We start from the raw sequence: 22,330 nt of genomic DNA, 5'->3' as shown, positions 1-22,330 counted from the left end.
ACATACCCCTTTTGTTGGCTAGTCCACACGCAGGACCTACCCATACCTCCTTCCTGCCCAAATTCACCCTTTGGTATTGCCTCTCAACCTCCATTTCCACAAGCAGAACTTCTCATGTTCAAGATAGGTTGTGATTGAGGCAGGCAGTAGAAATGTTCTGTATTTCACTCTCCTCCACATCCTACCACAAGCTGTTTGCTAGCTGCTGCCTTCCGGCCCAGCCAAGGCTGCCCTTCACTGTCAGATTAATCCATGGACAACCCCACCTAGCAAAATAGCTTCTCTGCTTCAAATCTGGGTTTGAAACCAAATCTTTGGCAATCTTTTTCACCCCAGCTCAAGACACTTCAGGCCTTATTCAGCTCCTTCACTGCTTTTCTCCATGTCAAAACACCCATCAGGCTGCTACAAGGTTTCCTGGCCCTGCCTATTGCTTGTTGCATACTGCATTCAATAAACTTGCTCTGACTTGAAAGAGGAAAAAAAAGGTAACAAGAAATAGGCATCGTGGGCCAGTACTTACAAAAACATGATCCACAAATCTTCAGCGTTCCCACTGCTTTGGGCTCAGTTCAGCTCCTGCACTAGCTGAAAGAAAGCCTGGCACCCAGCCTCTCCAGCTTTTACTCATCACCATCCTCAGGGGTTGGGGTGCACATAATAATGGAATAAACAGACATGAGGATAAAAAAAGAGCATCCCAGAGGCACAGCTCCCCACAAGATGTGTCACTTGCAGGGTGACAAAGTACTGGGGAAGAGGGTGAGTCATCCTCTTTGTCTGCCCTCTGTGTCAGTCATCAGAGGGGGAAGGCTGTTCCCCAGCTACTCTGGATAATGAGCCATGTGTGGCTCTCAGGAACCAGCTGGGGGCCAAACTCAATGGCAGGCAATGCTCCCTGGGCACTGTCTCAGAGAGGGTGGGAGAAGTGTTGGCGAGCACAGCATGGGGGAGAAAAACACCAAGGAGTAAAAGCTAATAAAAAATCCCCAAAATACTATTTTATTTTCCCATCAGCATGACTGAATCAGGCAAGGATAATGTTTAAAAGCTCCCTATTTCTGTGCTAAGACACCTGCAGTGGAGAGGTGGAGAACGGTGCTAAGGGAGAGAAGGGGACAGGAAGGCGACCCAGGTTGGCACTGAGAGCCAAGGGATGGTCCTGAGGGCACAGGCCCTGACACAGGGAGCCACTCTTCGGGCTGACACCAAGCCATGTCTTGTCGGAAGCAGCTGACTTCTCTCAGCCACGCCTTACATGCGGCCTGATGAGGCACCGGCAGCATATGCGCCCACCTGCCTGCTCATGAAAAGGTGGGAACATGTAGCCCCTTGCCCCTTATGAAAAGATAGAAAGCCACCCCCTACCCCGGACCCACTGAAGCCCCTTTAGCAGCTTCCCCTTGAAGTAAGGGGCACTAATGAGCCCAGCTTACCTCCCCAGCTCCTCAAAAAGCCTCCCTGGGACAGGCAGCTGACACAGGTACAGCATCAGCATCTGACAGTTTTTCAGAGAGGAGGCTTTTCCCTTTTAAAGCCCCAGAACTGGGAGGTGGTTTTGGGGTGGGAAGGAGCTTGTGGGAGAATGCACACAGGGAACACAGGCAGAGCCCCCAGATGCTGGTGTGGAGGTACTGGAGACCTCACTGTGCCAGAGGCTGACAGGAGATATGGGGGAATTCCTGTGTGTGATGAAGACGTCACACCAGACTCCCTCATCTGGAAAGAGAGATGGGGCTCTCCTAATGGTAGGCAGCAGGTTTCGGAGTGTGGACTGTTGTAGGTACAAAAATGCTGTTAGTGAGGATCTTCTTGTTATTTTTCTAAGTCCGTGAGAGACTTTTCTCTCTCACAGAAGAGGTAGCAGGGAATGTAAACAACCAAGCCACCTGCAACCTTGGAAAGTCTTGTTTATGGTATAGTAGAAAATATTTTGATAATGGATGTTTTAGGATTTTGGCCAATCACCCCCAAGGGGTGGCTGGTCCTTTGTCCAATTAGACTATGAAGAAAAAAGTCTATAAAAGAGTTTGTAAAATAATTAAATCAATCTTGCTGCACAATTCCTGCCTGCTGGATCTTCTCCTCCTCCTCCTCCCTATAGCTGCGGGACACAGTGATATACCGTAGGAACCAGGCCTGTGGTAATAGACTGTCAGCATTAGCACAGGCTGAGCCAGCAGCCTGTGTGGACAGGCTCCCCCAGATGAAAACACAATTCCTTCCCTCCTCTGCGAGCTTGAAATGAATACCAAGCAGCTGTCACCCTGTGTAATCCCTCCTCTGAGCCCCTTCCCCTGTCCCAAATCCTTCCTCAGTCCAGCAGCTGTTTTCTGAAGAGCTGTGGAAACCCTGTCCATCTCTGTCCATGCCTGCAGCTATCCTACCCCATTTCTGTGCCCTCATTCCCATATTTGGCAGCCCTGGGCACTCACCACTGCCAGGTGGTCCCACAGTCCTGCGAAGGCCAACCTGTGCCTCCTCTGTGGTCCACAGCTCTCGCACAGCTCCTCTTGCAGACCTGTGTGGTTTCCTGCACTGCCTTTTCCAGATTGCCGGCTCTTCTGGATGTGATAAGTTGGCTTCGAGAGGACCAATTTCAGTAGTAGTAGCAGACAATCCTGTGCATGTTAGGAACTGGTTCTGTGGCCTCATCCCCACCGCATTCCTTACACAATACAGATCCTGTCAGTGCCACTCTGGCTGTCAGTATGTGTACACAAACAGTAATGTGGTGATGAGTGAGGGTCCAAACATGCGAATGTCAAAATCTTTTTATTTACAACAGTCTCCAAAAATCAAGGAACACTGAAAATAGTGAAGGTAGGAGACAACTTACAAAAGTGACACACATACATCGGGAATTGTGCTACATCACTCTGAGAACTGACACTCTTAAGGTCTGCACACAACGTGGTAGAATGGCAATGCCCTCCCTCCCTCTGTCCATGGGGTGCTAACACCTCTTCTCCCTTGTATTTTGGACCATCCTCCCTCCCATTTGTTCTGCTTCTGCCTCCAAACCTTTCTGTCTATCTGATCATTGCTCTGCCTCTGGTCCTGGTCACTGCCCCCCACCTCCCTTCAGCAACTGCCCAAAGGAGGAGCAGAGAGGAAAAAGCCAAAAACCTCTGTCCTCAGGATGGAGATAGGCATTGAAAGATGTCTAGCTCTGGGACCCCGGGTACTAACCCAGGGCAGAGTAGTTAGCAAAAGCCTTTGAAATACCTGTGAACTATGGCTTACATGGTATCTGGGGTGAGGTATGACTTTGGAAGAAGTAACCAAGAGACTGAGTTTGTCCTGCCTGGCTGCAAATCAGTCTGCACAGCTTCATTGGTGGACAGTATGGGAGGATTTATATGTGTCATGGGGTTAAACAAAAAGCCTTTTATAACCTTCCAGAAAGGCAGGCTGCTCTGCTACAGAAATTCAGTGCAGGACCAGCTAAAAGACTTAGACACTGTGACATAAAGCAACATCCCAATTTGCTCCAGTGGAGGCAAAACCAGGGTATCTGGAGACCATTGCCTCCAGACTACTATATCAATGGTCCCAGTAGCTCTCCAAGTGTCTACATGTCCTTCTCCTTGGGGATATTTCTCAGGCTGCCTTTGCTCTGGCATATTTTCAGATCCGGCAAGAATTGAAAAACACAGTCCAGCTCAGCCAATGATTCCTTTCAGAATCTGCAGCCTTGGCAATTGCTGAGGTCAGTGGCCAAACCTGATGCCCCAGTTGCCCAAATCCAGCACCTCAAGAGGCACCACAACATAAAGAAACAAACTGAGTGAGGAGTCATGGATCTTTTCCTTCCTCTGATGCTGATCTCTACACAGGACATCAACTCTGTTCCTCCCTGCTCCAAAGCTGATGTGGACAGGGCTGTTGTGAGTGGGGAGTCTTTCTCTCAGTGTTCACAGCCATGGGGAGCCCTGGACTCACTCAGTAACTCCACTGAAGGCAAAGAGCAGTCACACCAGCTCTGTGCATGAATCTCAGAGCTTCAGCACCAAGGAGCAGTGTCCTTCTGCTACTGCCCTGCGCTGGAGAGAACTTCTGGGCAGGACAAGCCCCACTCTGTTTTGTAGGAGACTGCATAGTTCCAGAATGACCCCCTCCTGAAGTATTAACCTAACTTTTCAGAGCTTAAGCCTCAAACCAGGATTTACTAGAAATAAAGGAGTGGGCAATTAACAGGCACATTCCATTGCCATGTGCTAGCTGAAAGTTCGTGTATGCTTTTTAATTGCACCAAGATCATTTTGAAATGGACAATGGAGCATTTTTTTCCAAGTAAGACTGATCTGATACATTCCATTTAGAAACATCAAAACTGAAAGCTCTGTGTGAAGCTGTTTAACTCCCTGGCTTCCTCTGCCTAAAGAGATTCTCCTTGAGACTTCTCCAGCCACTTTCAGTCCAGACTCTGTGAGTACCTTAGGCATGAACATGTACCACGGAGAAGGCTGAACCTTGCTCAGCAAGAAAACAGGGCCCAGGAGATGGCCTGTGAAACAGAGGAGTCATCAGAGAAAGAAGATAGGCAGAGATATGGGAGGAATTGTTTAAGGTGAACATCTGCTCCTGGAACAGCACCAGACAGGTGAGGCCTTGCTTTTTATTGCTACGAGCATCTGCCTTCGAGTACCAATTCCCAGCAGGACCTCCACACTTGCTCAGATAAAGCCATCCCTTTTCTTACCTCTATAATTTTATGAGTGTTCTGTAATCACAAGGATGACACTGCCTACATGGACATGGATGTATGTATCTGCTACCCTTTTGTTGTCTCCACAGATGCTTGGGCAGATCAGGATGTAAGTGTTTTGCAGAAGGCTGGGCCCCACCTTTAAGTCTCTTTCCTTCCACTGCATTTGGAGAAAGCAGCAGCCACCCTGACCACAGAGCTGTGCAGGGTGAAGTGGTGATGGGGAAAATGTCTAGTTAGATCTTAAGCCAAGTATCATGACTGTGTTTAATCAGGGTCTCAAGTTACAACATTCAGTGAGTCCTTGCAGCATAAAATATCACCTAGGATCCTCTACCAGCTCTTCTGCCATCCTGCTACATCTGGTGTAAGTTCCTCCTCCTCTCCTTACGTCACTTTCCTTCCTGGAAAATATCACTTCCTTTTCCTCAATATGCCTTTGTGAATCATTTGCACTTATCCTGGTTGCTCCTCTTCCTTCTGAATCGTTCCAGCCACTGCATTCCCAGTATCACTTTGGGCAACAAAACGCAAGGTGATGCCCTGCTCCTGCTAGTGCCAGCTAGTCCTTCTGCAATGAGGGAGCCTGGGCTGGCTGGAGAGGAGGGGGGAAAATGACAGCTTGTCCTTCTCCCTTCCTGCTCCAGAAAACAGCATGGATCCTGTCAGGTGCCAAGAACTCTTGTTATTTTTGTCTGCAGATCAGACACTGCCAGATCATACCCAAGAGACATAAAAGGTTTCCCTCTACTTTGAAATTAATCTTTGCCTCCCCTCAGCAGCTGAATGAGTGTTCCCAGCATGGCGTGTCCAGAATCACACTGGAGGTGAGGGGTTGATGTAGCCTCTTTATAGTGAGCACAAACATAGGATACCAGGGGCTTACATAGGCTGTCAACTTTGCAGGATTCAAAGCACTCCTGTGCCTTTTCTTAGAGGCCTTTAAAGGTTTCTTCATACTTATAGGAGGACCTTCCTCTAAGGGTGCCCTCAGCACCTTATTCTCTTGTCTGGTGACCTGGAAATATCCATCAGCTTTAATCACCCAAAAGGGGTTTGAAGTGTTTGTTAAGTTCAAATCAAGCCACCAGTCAGAGCATCCTTGGCCACAGCACTAGGGATACCTTGCCCTCCCCTGCAGCACCTGCATAGCCACACAGGTCCCATGGGGCTGTATATCATCAGCACTCTTGCCCTCTCCAGTCACTGCCACCTAGGACTACTCAGGGCACCACCAAGAGTTAAGTCTGGAGCACAGACACGGGGAACAGCATGGCTTACAGATCAAGGATGGTGCTGAACTGCGCACAGCAGCCATCAAAGCAGCACAGCTTAAGGATAGTCAAAAATCCTTTCCAGAACCATTTATTCATGGGCACAGGGTTCATTATGAAGGAGCTAGTGCAGATTAGAGGTAGGTGCCAAGAAACATTTAACACTTTGCAGAAAGGGGTAATTCAGCTGCACCATGGAATAGCAAGGAGAAACCAGGTCTGCTCCACTCGCGTTCTCACGACCCTCACTGCCTGCAGCAGGATTGCTCTGGAGCCCTCCTGAAAATAATAACTCCTCTCTCCAGCTTGGGGAACCTTGGGGACACCTTGGGGAAGCTACTTTAGAAACAAATATTTGATCCAGTTTCACAGGCATGACACAATGTGAAGGTGTAAGACTGGCAGGGATCAGAGCACGGATGCACTGAGCCAAGTAGAAGCAGCTCAGTCTCCCAGCAGCACAGGCTCCACAACTTGGCTGGCAATTAGGTTGGGCTTCCTGGAATTTTCATCTTAAAAAGAGAGGTTGATCCAGACAGATAACACAAAGCCACCAGGACATGGAATCTGCAAAGAAATGGAGTCAGGCTGCTTCCTGGCCACATTACTCTATTGGCACCCTTGTAAATAGTGGTTAACGAATCTCCCAGGGGGCCTGACCCTCCCCTTCTGCTAAGGATCAGATGTGCTGTGTATCAATGCACACTTAGCTATTTCAATTTAAAAAATATAATAGAATCAGTGGTGCTTAAAATGTACTTGTTAATGGCACCAGTTTGCGATTTCATTTTACTTTAATATAAACCATCTGCTCAGAGCAGACAGCAGCTGCAGCTCTGCTGCACTCAGGTGTCCACACAGGAGGGTGTCTCTGAGCTGCCACAGAGGATCCTGTGTATACCACCAGGTGTGGGCTCTACCTAGCCCCAGGGGTTACCTTGTCCTCAGGCTAAGAGCTGACCATTATGGCCAAAGACCTCTGCAGGGCTCTCAGGGCTCTCTGTTTTCTCTCCACCAGGAAGAGCAGAGGCAGTGACTGGTGAGGTGACCAGGGGGACTGGGCATTGAAACTGCCTTGACCTCACTACTGAGATGAGGGAGAGGAGGGCAGGCTGCTGAGGGCACCATCTGCTTCCTGATGGCTGTTCACAGACACATGAGATCCCAGTAAAAGGTGCACTGTCCCTCCGGAAAGAAGGGGAAAGCCATGTGTCCCAGTGCCCTCCCTGAATGATGAAAGCAGGTCACTGCGGGTGGTGCCACCCAACAGCTCTAGTTCGGATCTCAAAATGACACCCATAAGAGCTCCCATGCAGCAAGCTCACTGCTGGTCTGGCTTGGATACAGGGCCTGCCAAAGGGATCCAGACAACACTGTTCTCCAGGCCTGTCCAACAGCTCACTGCTGTTCTTGAAGGCTAAAGTAATGAAGCACAGGCTTGGTGTGGGAGTAGGGTATCGCCTCAAGAGTCATCATTGCAATGCTGACCCTGGACAAGTGGAGAGGAAGGACAGAGGGAAGGGTTTTTGAAAGGATCAGATGGCCTTCCCAAATTCTCTCCTTTTAGCTTCGTGATTCCAGAAAGCCCTGTTTGTTAAAAATAAATTAAAAGAACAAGAAAAGAAACAAAGAAAAGCAGAAAGAAAATTGAGAGAAGGAAACCTCCTCCCCTCCTACTCACGGGCTGAGGTATTCCCTGGGCAGCCCTCACCGTCCATCATCCATCCATCACTACCCAAAATAAATACAAGTTTAGAGCAAAACCCATTAGAAAATAAAGTGCATCTGGATTTGAAAAACTTCTGGAAAAAAGGGACTTTTTTTCCTCTTTTTTTCTTACAAAAAATATTCTTTAAAAAGAAAAGAAAAGAAAAAAGAAAGGGATCAAGAGGACAGAGCATGTGGCTCTTGGCCTGGGGTCTACAGGGCTGTCCCGTTGGGGAGGGGGATCTTATATCCGCTCTTCAGCAGGGCAAGGCAGATGCAGAGACCCAGCAGGCCAGTCAGGAGCACCCCCAGCACAGCCTTGAGGCAGGAAGTCCTGCTGCGGATGAAGGTGCCAGGCCCCATGATGCTCAGCAGGGCTGTGCTCACAGTTAACGTGTACAGGATGGAGACTCCCGTGTTGAGGGCCACGATCTTCCCAAACTTAGCGAAGGGGGCAATGATGCAAAAGAACAGTGGGACAGTGGCGATCATGGTGGTAACAGCACTCGAGACGATTGCCACACCCACATGCCGGACTGCTTCCATTGTCCTCCACTGTCGGCACACTGTGGGATCCTGGTGGAAAGAACAGCAGTGTTAGCAGAACCGGCAGATGGAGCTACACTGATATTTTAGGCTTTGAGAGGGTGGCTTAGCTCACAGAATCCCTGTCCAGGACGAAGAGGCTGCCTGAGTGCATCTCAAACAGTTCATGCAGTCTCTGAGAACACTGAGCCAAGAGCCATAGGGTTAAAACCCAGCAGAGGCAAAGGCTGCTGGATTTTGTGCCTCCTTTCCACCATATCAGACTGATTGCTGGGCCTACACAACACAGGCACTGCAGGCAGACACTACACCTGGCAACAGAGATCCCAGGCTTTTGTGGTCTCCATCTTCCCAACGAGACAAAAGATGTTAACAAGCCCAGAGATGAGCTGGACGTCCAGCAAAGCAATTTTCAGAGGTTACACAATTAGTATGGAGCTGTTCCAGCACAGACTGTCTTCACTTGAACGTGAAAAGGTGTTGCTTTGGCACAGCTGTGGCCAGCAAGAAAAGGGACAACCATGTGGGTTGGACCCCCATCTGAGTTTACTGTACTCAGGTACACAAGCTCACAGTCTGAGCAGTCAGCTGGACAAGCAGCAACTACCATATCCCAGGGATGCTCTGAGGGTGCCAGGACACATCCCCCCTTGCCTATCGTGCATCCTGCATCACAGTTGAGTGGCATGGGAGGGCACAAGAGGAATGAATGCAAGGCTGTAGGAAGAACAGAGCTCACCTCTGCCTGGTGGAGTGGCAGGTTCTCCCCTGCCAGCAGGTAGCCCTCCACCAAGTGCACGCAGTAATCAACAGAGGAGCCAACGAGGATGGAGAGGGAAATGGCTTCCACAGCTCCCATTTCCCAGCCAGACCAGTACATGATGGTCACCACAAGGCAGACAACCCCTGTGTGAGGAAGGTGTTGTCAGGCAAATGTAAAGGACTCTGGGACTGCTGTCCAAGCCTACTGATACAAGTCAGTCCCTGGGGAGTTTGGGATCATACCCCGCTGCCAGCCAGCCTGAGTCCTGTACACACTCCCCCTGCCACAGAGAAAAACACTTCCTTTGCCTTCCCTTTGCACAGGGACCATTCCATAAGGTGATCAGACCTGCTGGGGCCAGTGGAACACCTAGTTAAATATCAGGCAAACTGACAGACTGATGTCAATCTAGACTAACTCTTGCTATATGAATCCAAGCCCAGACAAATGTCCATGTGTGCACACAAGCACCACAAGGAAGTGAGCCTGTTGTTTTGCTTGCTGAAGTTACACAGAGGCTGAGCACACTTTTTAGAAGTCAAGAGTACTGTTAGTTTTTGAGTCATATGTGGGAGAATAAGTGGTTTCAAAATGATAGATTTGATTTTTAAACTGAGAAGTTTAGCAACACACTTAGAGCACAATATCACCAAATCACCAGCCAGGGAGAGGAAACTATTTAAAATTTGCTTCGAATACTAAAAAACTGCTAAAATACTCAGCTTTTAACATCTCCCACTGCTTGGAAACAGCAGCCATGGTGCAGGTTCTTGGAAAGTAATGCAATTGTTATTCAGAGCATGTGGGACTTTAATCACATTATTACACATAACAGGTAGGGATGGCATTTGTGTAGCTAAACCCCTTATTTAAACAAATAGAAGGGATTGTGTAGATAAAACACACTGGGAATTAGACACACAAATCTACTTTCCCAGTGAGGTTCCTGTGCATTTGTTGAGAGTTTCTTCTGATCACTTAGCTAGTCTGTTCTCCAGGACGGGCTCCTGGAAAGCCAAAAGGGTTTTACACAGAAGATGGGCAATTCAGTTCAAATCACCAGAGACTCAGCAGTGCCACAATCCACCAATTTCAGGAAAAGTGAAAGCCTGACACATTGGAATTGGTGTTTTTACCTAAGATGCTGAGCAGCACTGGCAGCAGGAGGAGGATGTGTGTGGTGAACACTGCCACGGCAGCCACACAGATGACCAGTGAGAGGACAAGACCATACAGGGCACTCTGCACTCCTGGAAGAAAACAGCCAGCTGATTTGAATCCTGGAAGGTGACAGCTGGGGTGAGAAAGGTACCATGTTCCTGCTGGCAACAAGGCAGGCAGGGACTCACGCTGGGGAAGATGAGAAGGGACGATGACAGTGGAAAGAAGGTGATAGGTTTCTTGAATCTAGCATCAGCAAGGCTGAGTCCTTTCCCTTACCTATTTCCTTGGGGTTTGCCTAATTTTGACAATACACATTGCTTAGGGCAGGAACAGGCTTTAGGAATTTGCACAGCAATGGCAAGGGACTGCAGATATAACCCATGCCCACCATACAGGATGGAGTGTGCTGTGGAGATGTATCAGAGAGCACGGAGAGAAACACAGCAGTCACTTGCCTATTATCTCCATGAAAATCTGCTTCCAGTGCTCACAGGTCTGGAAACCATGCCGGAGAGCAGAGCCCTCTGGGAAGAGTTGGAGTTGCTGCTGCAGGAATGTCTCCCATTTCAGATAGTCAGCATATGTCTGGAAGGACGATTTCCCCTTGTAGGTTGTCTGTAACAAGACAAACACATCACTTGTATCCTGCTCTTTGGGCAGGGTGTGCATGGCAAGGGAAAGGGCAGAACAAGCTAGCTCAAAGGGCAGTGCCAGGTAGAACTGACAGAGGCATTTGGGCAAATCTGCCACCAGCTTTTTGCCTGAGCTAATTGTGGTGTAAGCAGCCACTTCTACCAACTTGTGAGTGTAGGCATCTGTCTGCAACAAATGCTAATAAACACTAAATTATGGCTGCAAGTGAAAGTGGCCAGTGCAGAAAGAGCAGAGCTAAACCCCCAGAAGTCACAAGATGAAACCGTCACCAGAATGGCAATGTCACTAGGTGATGCCATATGCTCACCGATTCGAAGGCCATGGAGATCCACTGCACCTTCCCATCCTTCACCCCCACTGCCCCATGAGAGAGCTGTCCAGGCAGCAGGTTTGGCTCAGGGATATTCTTGCACTCGGGGTGCAACATCTGCAGAAAGGAGGAGATGCTGTAACCTGAAGAGAAAGAAAGAGCAAGGGATGGAGGGCAGAACAGGGAAAGGAAGCACACTGGAGCAAGGGAATGAAAAAACCTCAACCAACAACCCAAAATGGGAGCCTCAAGAGAGTAGCAGGCCCCATTTGTCAGCAGCTGCTTCCCCCTGCCATTCTGGTTTGCCAAAGTCTTTGAGGTCTCGGCATCACAGCTCTCAGCTGCTGTAGCTTGAAAGGACACTCTGTGCCATCAGCATAGGACAGGACACTGCCACTGCTGTTTGTCCCCAGTTGTCAGGAAGCACCACAGAGAGCAAGTGCTAAGGGGTGTCTGCCTGGCCTGGCAGGGATTTGCTCCAGGCATGAAACTGGCTTTTGGCCTGAAGCCAATATACACTTCCTAGGTTCAGCTCCACAACTTTGTGACCTCTGAAGTTGGGAGAGACGGTCACTGGTCAGGTATGCAAAGCCAAAGAGACAGTGAGGAGCCTCACTGCAATGAGATCAGGTGTGATTTCATCGTTATTCAGGAGCTACTAAGAAGATATCTACTGAATCAAAAGATTGAATCTCAAGCAATATCCATGACTGGGAAGAACAAATACAATTCTGTTCTTATCCTTCTGGATTAAATCCCAAAGAATATACCCAGTGTCTTTGGCATTAAAGAGACCATTTTTCTTTCTTTCTGTCCCAAAAAGCACAACCAATGACATGTTCTAGAAGGGTCAAGCTGCCTTGGGAAGAAAAGGAGACAGCAAGAAGCAGTCACCCTTTCTGGTTTGCTGTTGAGGACCCCAGCCCAAGCAAGCACAGGTAGGGCTGCAGAGGAGTTAGTCTAACCTACCCGAGGGCAGGCACTGAGCCCCTCCAGGCTTCACCAGCTCAGAGTTGCTGGCAATGGCTTTGCAGAGGTGGCACAGGTTGCCAATCTCTTTGAAGAGGTCAAAGCTGTCATCGTAGATAACGCTGCCCTTTCACAAGGAGACACAATGACAAGAGCACCACACGTGAGACATACACACAGCAACTGGCACTGCAGCTTCCTGCCCGCTCCACCGCCTGCATTTCTCACTGTCCCTTCAGAGCAAACAGGCAAAGGCTGATTCTGCACAGTACCCCCAAATCACAAGGCAGGAAGAACAGCAGAACGCTGAAGTGCATCAGCCAAGCTAAGCATAATTTTTTCTAGAGAAAGATTGTCATGTGTCAAGGTATCGGATCTGAGAGATAAACTGTTTCTAGAAAAGTCACGTTTAGTAACCTTTCCCTAGAGTAACCAATTTTTATTTTTTGTTAATACTTCATAACAAGATATATATTATAGAAAAATATCAGTTCCCTCAGTCTTGAATTTGTAGTGAGTTTTGTACTGAGCTCAAGATGGGTTTGTTTCTAAAATCCTCGGGAAAGCCAGATTTAGACTCAAAATTAGAAAGTTATATATTGCACTCAGAGGGATTTTCTGAAAAGTCTGACATGTTTTTTTCAGTAAGGACTTCCTGATCTCCATTATTTTGTCAATTTGCTAAAACAGAACTGTACTGGCTCATCACAATGCTACCACCTCTGCCCTTCCATCTGTCCAGACTGCTGGACCACCTTTGGCTGTGGATATTAACTAAACACCATCCAGAGAGCCTGTCCCTCACTCGCCAGCCCCGAGCATGCCTGGCCAGCATGCCAGACTACGTGTACCATGTCTCCAATGACGTGGTTGTCTGGGCGTCTTGTGCGATTAACGCCTCTGATTCCAAACACTACAAACACCATGGCTCCGGTGTCTACCAGCGGCCGCACTGCTGGCTTCCCACAGCCTGTGTTCATGCATGGATTAAATCCAGATGTGGCCGACAGCTTTGCTTTGGGTGCTGTTGTCAAATACAGAATAAAGGTTGGTTACATTAGATGGCAAAAAAGGTCTGATTCTCTGGACCTTGGCATGTTTGAACAGGGCCTCATCAGCTTACCTTTTTCACTGGGAACATACAGGATGCCTTTGTTGGGTCCGTCTGGGCTAGAGCTGAGCAGACAGCCTGGAGGTGCAACACACACTCGACCGTGGTAAGGGGGCTTGTGCGACTGGGCAAAATACAGTTTCCTGTGCAGCAAAGAAAGTTTGTTATGGGGGACCAGAGGTAGAGAAGATGAAGCATCCAAAGTATTACACGGAAACAGACATTTGCAGGGACAGAAGGGAAAGGTGAACATCTGCAGACCTGTATCCCTAGCCACTGCATATTCTGTGCTACCCATTCAGTCCCTTAGTTCAGGTGGGTAAGGGCAAGAACCAGATCAGCAATGTCTTTCTGCCACCTAAAGAAGCCCCCAGTCACAGTCTCTCAAGCCTTTGGCATGTTAATGATGCTACAGGCCTGCAAAGTGACTGCAGAGATGGGGCATATATGCAGCAAAGCAAATTCTAGGGCCATGGATGTGACTGATTGAGAGCAGGACTAGCACTGGCCATTAGGCATCTCCCATCAGCGTCTCAGCTGTGCTGTTTCTGCTGCCTTGTCCTGAGGGGGTTTTGGAAGGTTACCGTGTTCGCTGCTGCTCCTTGGAGGCCACGTAGAAACTGAAGTCGAACTTCCAGCCCTTCTTGGTGTCGCAGGACAAGGTGGTCATCGTCCACTTCCTGGGGCTCATCTGCTTAAGCAGCCCTACTGTGGACACACAAGCTGTCAGCTTCCTGGTGAAGTTACCGAAAGGCACTCTATACACCTAAGCAATGGATTAATGAAAACAGACACTTAACTCCACAGGGTTGCAGTCTGTTGCACATTAGTATCACACTCTCCCCTCCTCCCCGAGCATTGGCACAGCCACACAGAATGAGCACTGCAGGCATAGCCCCAGCCAGCCCCCAGCCTGCCCCTTCCCAGCAATGTGTGTGAAGGGCACCCTTCCCCCATGTGTGAAGGGCCCCTTAGCACCCCCATTACCAGTGGCCTAGGCTGAATGGTGGCTGCTCTGCCTGGGGTGAGGGACATCTGCTCTAGTGACGCCCACAGTTCTGCTCCCATCGCTGACAGTCACCTCACAATGGCAACAGGTGAAGTCTTGTGGCACTCCAGGGTATCATCCTGGATGATGCCGAGCACAATGCCTTCTGTGTTAACTACCCTACTACAGTGCCCTGAAAATGTCACCCAGGGCTACATAGGACCCCATGGAGAGACAGGAGGAGGCTCTTGTGCTCACCTGCTGAGTGCTGCACTCTTGCTAGAGGGGTCCAACATCCTGGACTGACTTACCTGGAATGAAGGCACCTCCCCGTCTCCCGGTGACACCATCTGCCAGGGTGCAGGGACACTGGCATTGAGTGAGAATCTATAGATGGCTGGTCTTCCCTTGCTCTTGGACTTGGAGATATACACAGTCCCCTGGAGCTCTGAAGAAAACAGAGGGCATGAGGTTTGGTGGTACTTCTCAATCAGTAAATCCTACTGACATGGACAGAGCAAAGGAGGGTTCTGGTCTGCTGTCTGCTCTGGGACAGCAGGCACAGCTTCTGTCTTCTGGCAGCACAGCACACCTTTCAAAGGCTATCACAAATACATCCTGAGCTGCAGTAATTCCTGATGGCTTATTAATTCATGCTGTCTTGGGATATGGCCCAATAACTGTTTTATCCTCAAAATCCCCTGCAAACAGGCTGAATTTACTCTCCTCATGACTTGCCAACAAGGTTGTGAACAGGAGTGGGATGTGAAAGCTTGGAGTTCCTAGCCCTGTACTCAGATCAGAGGGATATGACACTAGACTGTACTGCCACCTGGGTTATAGGACCATGTCCTGGAGAGCAGTAGGTATTAGGAAAAGGGGGATTTTGAAGATGCTCCATACATCCAGCACCAACCTAGGGCTCAGTGGGGCAGGCTCTGAAGAGAATTATTCCCCATCAGCTATTCAGAGAGCATGTGGTTTAGTTTCTACCCCAGTGGATCCTTGGGCCCTGGCCCCAAATGTGGTCGGAGTCATCATGCCCCACTCACCTTGCTGCCCTGTATCACCCATGCTGCCTTTGCTTCCCCAAGGTGACCCTGAGCCCCTCTTCTTTTTTTCCATGGAAGTTCGGATGTTGTTCTGCAAACTGTGGGGCTTTTCCTGAAACAAACCTGTCCCACGAGGTTAGTCAGGGAGGAAAGAGTGAACAGCATGAGAAAAGACCTACCAGCCCTGTACACACCACAGACTGCTGCTGAACACCAAACCCTAAGCAGGCAACACAGTGCCACAGACCCTCAGCTGGGCACTGACATGAGACCAGCACTTATGAGTAAAAGTAGTCAATTTTCATAGTCTATGAAGGGATTGCTACAGAAGAAATAAACAGTTCATGGCTAAAGCAGGAAATACTTTTCTAAATACTCCACTCCTATAGGCAATTCAACTATCCCGCTCCCAATGTGTGCCTCCTTTCCACAGGGTCCATCCAATGTCCAATGAGATATTTGAACATTGTAGGTGTCTGCCTCACATTTCAGCTCCTCCAGTCCAGGGCTTAGGCCAGGCTGGGCTGCACCCACCATGGTTTGGGGACCAGCATTCTCACCTGAGCAGGTAATGCAAGAGATGCCTTCAGCACTCAGGTTGTATTTCAGGTCCAGTAGCACCTGGATGTTTGTGTCTGGCCGGAACAAGACTGGAGCACGGCTAGCTGGATGGAGGTGGCTAGCAAAGAATATGGACAGGAGCAAAACAAGGAGAAAGAGCCCTGCAAGGAGAAACCTGGGTAAGTGTGGGACCTTACATGCATTTCACACTTCAAACATACTCAGAGAGTAGGCATGTGGTAGAAAGATGGTATTTTCAGCTGGAAAAAGAACAGCCACTAAAGCACACTGGCATCTGGGCTTTCTTGTAATAAGCCCATGCCTGGAAAAAATTCTATCAGGATTTGCCACTTTAGATCTGAGTGAGAAGAAGGGGAAAAGTCCCTTAGGGACTGACTGTTCTGGGAGCACTCTTCCACTGTGTTAGAAACCATTTACCATGTCCCTTTTCCCACCTCTTGTCACTAATAATCAAGGCTTGAAGACTGATTGAAATGTCAAACCCTCTAAAATCCATGTAGATGCAATACCCGCCTCCTTCCTTACCCACAATCACCCATCTGCTCTTCACTGCAGACCACAGCACCCAGTGTTCCAGCAGCTCCTGCAGATGAGTTATCAAGTGATCCCGGTTGCTCTCCTCTGCAGAGAGCTGCAGATTTTCTGGCATCACAGACACCAAGGGGACATCCCCTATTTCCAGGGAGACTAGAATAGAGAGAAATCAAAAGCAGTCTCAGTGTCTTGAGTGTCTCTTAGAGCTCTCTGCTCTCTTTTATCAAATCTTCTGCAAGGTGCTGCACAACTCATTCAAGCTAAAGAGATGGAGTAAGACCCCGGCAGAGGCAGTGACTCACAGGATGTTATAAGAAGCATCTTTGTCAAGTCACTGCCATGCAACAGCTACACTTGTAAATCAATAGCTCAGTCGAAATCTATACTTCAGGCTATTCCTTCCTCTACCAAACCCCACAAACACTGTCCACTGCATGCTTCTTGGGCCAAGCAGAATTTGTCCCTGTCCCACTAAATATGTCTTACTGCTAATTATACACAGCTGACTTCTTCCTGACTGCAGCCTGGCTCCTCCCTGATTCTCTTCTCTCCAGATCAGGGATGCCAAAGGGAACTGCCCCCTTCTCTGTGTGTGAGAAGTGGGCACTTGCTGTAGTGGGATGAAGCATGCCCGGCACACTGTATAGCCAACCTACAAACCACACTTGGTCACTGACTGGAACAAGCTGCTTTGCTTCTTTATAGTTCCCTCATCCCAGGGACCCTGGAGGAAAACATCCTGCTGTTTGCAGGGAAGGGAGGGATTATTTCCATACATCAGCACTGCATGTGGCTCTGGCATACGAAGGAAGCACAGAGCCAGAGCATCTCTACCTGCTTGTCAAAGGCATCTCAGAGCCTTCCCTGCAGCAAGGGCTCTGCACATGCCATGGAATTGATTCAGTTACCTCCAGTTCCAGTTTGCTTCTAGGCCTGAAAGATACTCACTGCCCAGACCACTCCTCTTGGGGATTTTAAAAGGAAGAAATTCCAGCAAGTTTTAAAAGCCAAGTACAAGAGAGCATGACCCTGTGAGCACCTTTTTCTTGGGATCAGGGCTGGAAGGATTATCTCCTGCTAACAAGAGATAGGGAATTTCTGGGCTTTTTTTCTAGATTGCTTATGTGATCTCAGGCAAGTCACTGCCCTCTTCATACCATGATGGAGGAGCTGCTGTAGGGGGCTGATGCTGGAGAACAACAGTGTTCTTCCTCCTGCTTCCCAAATGCAGTGCTCCAAATGGCAGGGAAGAGGGGAAAACTTTACTCCAAGGTGAGCTGTCCTGGCATTATGGATTAGATGTTTCATGGCTACATCCATGTCACAATCAGTGATTCCAGACAGAAAGCAGACCATGGTGGACCCAAGAGAATCAGCAAAGTAGTCAGAAAGCATGCATTGACACCCACTGAAGATCTCAAAGGAAAGTTACAACAAATACTGAATTCTGACTCCTACAACCTCCCATGATGGCACCATCTCCAACTTACAATTCAGGGAACTGAGGCAAGGATCAGTGTCAGGGGTAGGGAGAACTGCAGGATGAAGAGGGCAGTGTGATCCCCCTAAAGGCACCACACAGCAGACACATACCAGGCTCATCCTCAACGCTGAGGAGTGGGATGTCATCATCAAGGTAGGGAAGGGTCTCTCTGCCTGCTCTGGAGGTGGCCTCTGAGGCAATGAAGAGATCTTCAGCTAGGTGCAAGGCATTCTTTTTGGTACACTTCTGACTGCAGCTGGATCGAAGCAGGAAAGGAGACAAAGGCAAGAGTTTTAAGCCACATACCCTGTGAAGTGGGCTCCTTCAGTGGCAAGGAGCACAGCCACAATCTGCTCCAACTACTTGGAAAGACGACAGGCACTGCCATGAGCAAATTCCATTTCTAAGTGGTGAGAGGACAAGGGCTGGGCTGGATACACAGAGCAGGGCTGAGCCATGGACACCGGGTGCTGAGTGACGGGAGTTTCAGCAGTTCGTCTCCCTGCTGATGAATAAAATCAGGCCAGGTCGTCTGCAGTGCTAAGGAGAAGGGGAAGAGGAAACGTGCTGACTTTCAAACACAAATCTCCATGTCCTGCTTGTGCTCACAGGAGGGAGCAATGGTGATCTGTCTGTGACGCAGGGCTTGTGTCTCCACTGCTTGAAGATTTAGCTGTGCATTAAGTGCTCCGAGGAAACAAATGGTCCAATGCTCCATAGGATTCAACCGAGAGGATTGACTGACATTGCAGAGTCTGGCTCATGGAAGACACCTGTGCATACACCAGAGAGAATGAGACTGGGACTTGACCCTTCCATTTTGCTCCAATCTGGAATGGTAGAACTTAAATTTCCCTTCTGTCAGAGCCAAAGCCAAGCTGCCTGAGGGGAATGAGGATAAACTGAGATGACAGGGAAGGAATTTGCATACCTCCTTGACTGCAAATTCCACAACTTCCCACCCACAGGCTCCAGGGCTCACCTGGCTTGGCAGGAGCTCTCTAATGGGGACACATAAAGGGTCCATATTCCAAGAGCAGCTGGCATGGTGAAGAGCACAGCTACCCAGCAGCAGGACACAATCAGTGACATGAAGAGTCCAAAGTCATGCACAGCTGGGATCTACATGAAGAGAGAGAACATGAGATTGGGATCAACTGGGGCAGGATTGCTGGAGAGACAGCAGGCAAGGAAGAAATATCTGGTGGAACCTGAGAATAGCACACGCTGACCTCAGTCATGATTGTTATGAATGTATTGTGATGTTGGTTTTTTCATGTTCCTTAATGTTAGAAAAACTTTACCTAGGTTCTGCAATACATGATATAGAATCTCTATTGTTTATGTAGTCAATTTAGAAAAGATAGGCAGAGAAAGCCTTCACATTCCTGGAGTATCTTATCAGAGAAAGAAGACCCGAAACCAGAGAGAAAAATTTATGGAGGGAGCAGAGACAGAATGGAGCCAAGAAGGAAGATAAGGCTGATGGGATGATACACAGAAACTCCAAAGAATTTATGAATCATGCATGATTGTAATGAATATGCAATAAGAGATGTACTTTTAAAGACGATCTTTTGGATGCAGAGGTGTGCCTTTGGCTCTGCCGAAACACCCAGCCGTAATACCCTTTTTGCTATTGTCTCCTAACTGTCCCTTTTATTAAACTTTCCTTAAAATTTTACTAAGAGTGAACCTCATTTTTCACATGATAATCAGCAAGCCCGGTAGGTAAAGCACTGAGACAGAGCCTGGTGGCCACTGGATGCTGTTTGATCAGTGGCACAGAAGCATTTCCTTGGATAATCCACTGCCTTACAGCAGGTAAGAGACAGCCCTGTAAGAAGCAGGTCTGGCAGCCCACTGTGCTGAAGGAGAGGACAGATGGTGTTGGCAGGTTCCTGATCTACTAGGCCATTTGGCAGAAATGGAAACCCCAAATCCCAAAGGTGCAGGGTACCTGAGAGAAGATGTTGGCAGCATATGCTGCAGCTGTGGTCAGGGAGGTGAAGAAGGTGGCCTTCCCTGCTGTCTGGATAGTGTGGATCATGCGCAGTCGCAGGTCCTTGAGGTGGGTGGCTTGGCGGTAGGTATTGATGAAAACAAAGACATCATCAACCCCTGGAAAAAGACAGCAGAGATATTGATACTCTGCTCACAGAAGTGACATCTGCTAAAAATCTGATTTCCCCCTTGACATTTGATCTGCAAATATTACACTTACAGGTAATGGAAAAGGGCCTGAAAATTCAGTCTGCATTTGCCACCATCACCTTCTTCTCTCCTGCAGACAGAAGGCAGGGCAAGGCAGCACAGGTAGGCTTTGAGTAAAGATGAGCTTACCAATCCCCACGATGACAAAGGCAGCCACACCATTGAGTATACCCAGATACTGGATCCCAAATACGACGTGGTACAGGAACAGAGCCACCAGGCAGCTTAGCCCAATGCTGGCAATGCCAAAGAATGACAGGAACACTACAGCAGAAAAGAAACATGGAAAAAATAGTATCTCTGGCCAACCTCAGGAGAACAGACACCTCCCACCTGTTCTGTTAGGATACTGGTTCCCATGAGTGTGTTGGTGACAGAGAACAGTTCAGGGCTGCAGGACTACTGCTTGCAGACTCTTTCCCATGAGGCTCATGCAAAAAATTACATCAGATTTATGCCAGTGTTAGCAAGATGGGAATTTGCATCTTATTCCTGATCTCCTGTGAGTCTTCCCTCACCCTCCCCACAAATCTCTGCTCTGGACAATCAGACTGGCTTGCATGGCTTCTGCATGCTGCTGTGCCGCACAGCCACACTGGTGCCAGGGCATCAGAGTCTCTCTCCAGGCTTGCACAGACAGAGAGAGACACGGCACATTTGGATTTGTGTTAGAGCAGGGTAGCCGTGACTCCAGCCTACCTGAGCAGGAGGTGAGGATGTAGACCAAGACAGCTATGCAGCTACTGCTGATGAAGGCCAGCAACATGTCATTGTTGAAAGTCCTCCTCACTTCATAGTCAAACAAATCTGTCCCTCCGTACAGCACCTGGACTTTGCTAGGGTGGGAAGATATGAAAGAAGAGGAGTAACTGAGCGCAAAAGGAGGAGAGCCAGGTGGTTTAAAGCACAGTATCTCCTCCAGAGCAAAAGGAGGTCACTGCTCTAATAACCTGGCAGTTCTCTGAGAAAACAGAGCAGTGAGAGCAGGTTGAACAAAGTTGCTCCTGGAGGTGAAATTCACACAGGGAAGGAGAAAAATAAAGAGCAGGTCTAATATTTCTGAAGTTCCTCCAGTGCACGGTGGGTCTTAGTCACTAATAGACAATTCCGGAAGCCTTCAAAGCCAGTTCCATCTGGAATCCTAATCACTGCTTATTAGATTAGTACAGCAGATGCAGGCAGAGTGAGAGCTTATCAGAAACCACATGATTTACCAGCTTCTGCCTCTGGAAGCAGGCACAGAGCAGAAATAATCCAACATAATTTAACCAGGACTACAATAATGCTGCACCATAGGAGGCTATCAGGGATCCAAGCTTCGGAACTGAGCCTTGGCCTCAATTCCCTTTTGGCTTGTCATAATCACAACCTGCTCTGCCAGCCCAATGTTGAGAATGCTCCGTGGCTGCCTGCCTTCCAACCTGCTCTTGAAGATCAGCATCCCTTCATTCTGGGAGTTACTGAGACTTAGGGCAGTGGAAAGTTGGAGTATAAGAAGGTACAGAGACTGGGACGCACAAGCCTTCTGTCAGCTACCAGGGTACTGGGATGCTCTTTTAGCCCTTTTAGCTCTATTTTATCATCTCTCGCTCACAAGCACTGAGCAAAACTCTGTTCAACCAAGTCATACAGACCTGGTGGTGAAAAAAGCCTGCATTTCCTGAAAATTATCCTGCCTTGAAACTCCCCTCCCCACCTCTCTGTACAAAAAGCAGAAGCAGAATTGGATATACAGGTTGAGTGGCCTTGAGTAAAGACCATTTCATCTCCTGCATCAGACCAGTGGTGGCCAAACTCAGAGCAGGAAGCTCTGTTTGAGCCAGTGGAACTGGATTTGTGAGATGGAAGCAAAAAGACCCAGTGCCAGACAAGGGCTCAGTGGAAAGGCAGGCATTAGATTCAAACTTTGTCCCCCTTTCATTGTCTCTATTGGTGTCTCTGGCATGTTGCTGCAGTAGGAAGAGGCATTAAAGGGGAGCATATGAGTGGTTTTCTGCCATATGCTCCCCACCCTCATTTACAACTCCATGCCTGAGCCCAGCTTCAGTGGAGATGCTTTTTCTCCTTCATCTGGAGCATTATGCCATGGCCACTGTTCGAGACTGACCAGTAGTCCAAGCTAGCATGCCAAGCCTTCTGTGCTTGGTGCCTTCCCAGTGAGGCCAAATAGAATGTGGCTATCAGAGTGGAAAAGGCACTTCTGCCTTGGTGTGAACCTTAAGGCAGAGCTTTTGCACCCTGAAAGGTCTGTTGCATCCTCTGCCCTTC

At 48.7% G+C, this 22,330-nt stretch overlaps 1 protein-coding gene across 1 annotated transcript in view; it reads right to left on the bottom strand.

Annotated features, from left to right (window-relative positions):
• Positions 1 to 2,756: 2,756 nt before the first annotated feature.
• DISP3 (dispatched RND transporter family member 3) overlaps positions 2,757 to 22,330 on the bottom strand; it is a 47,467-nt gene continuing 27,893 nt past the window's right edge. Inside the window, exons 4-21 of the mRNA XM_042051371.1 lie at positions 20,762 to 20,898; positions 20,192 to 20,326; positions 19,809 to 19,969; positions 18,831 to 18,970; positions 17,959 to 18,104; positions 16,357 to 16,518; positions 15,810 to 15,971; positions 15,250 to 15,372; positions 14,509 to 14,645; positions 13,794 to 13,975; positions 13,222 to 13,352; positions 12,950 to 13,122; positions 12,099 to 12,225; positions 11,127 to 11,272; positions 10,621 to 10,780; positions 10,138 to 10,251; positions 8,978 to 9,144; positions 2,757 to 8,268 (exon numbers count right to left, since the gene is read on the bottom strand). Of these exons, the coding sequence (XP_041907305.1) occupies positions 7,906 to 8,268; positions 8,978 to 9,144; positions 10,138 to 10,251; positions 10,621 to 10,780; positions 11,127 to 11,272; positions 12,099 to 12,225; positions 12,950 to 13,122; positions 13,222 to 13,352; positions 13,794 to 13,975; positions 14,509 to 14,645; positions 15,250 to 15,372; positions 15,810 to 15,971; positions 16,357 to 16,518; positions 17,959 to 18,104; positions 18,831 to 18,970; positions 19,809 to 19,969; positions 20,192 to 20,326; positions 20,762 to 20,898 (2,866 nt within the window). The 3' untranslated portion in view covers positions 2,757 to 7,905. The remainder of the gene's footprint in view (positions 8,269 to 8,977; positions 9,145 to 10,137; positions 10,252 to 10,620; positions 10,781 to 11,126; positions 11,273 to 12,098; positions 12,226 to 12,949; positions 13,123 to 13,221; positions 13,353 to 13,793; positions 13,976 to 14,508; positions 14,646 to 15,249; positions 15,373 to 15,809; positions 15,972 to 16,356; positions 16,519 to 17,958; positions 18,105 to 18,830; positions 18,971 to 19,808; positions 19,970 to 20,191; positions 20,327 to 20,761; positions 20,899 to 22,330) is intronic.

Source organism: Corvus kubaryi, unplaced genomic scaffold (genome assembly GCF_017639235.1).
Source record: "Corvus kubaryi isolate FWS band 111438036 unplaced genomic scaffold, C.kubaryi_AGA036_p1.0 75, whole genome shotgun sequence".
Taxonomy (NCBI): Eukaryota; Metazoa; Chordata; class Aves; order Passeriformes; family Corvidae; genus Corvus; species Corvus kubaryi.
This window is presented reverse-complemented; position numbering and strand designations above follow the sequence as displayed.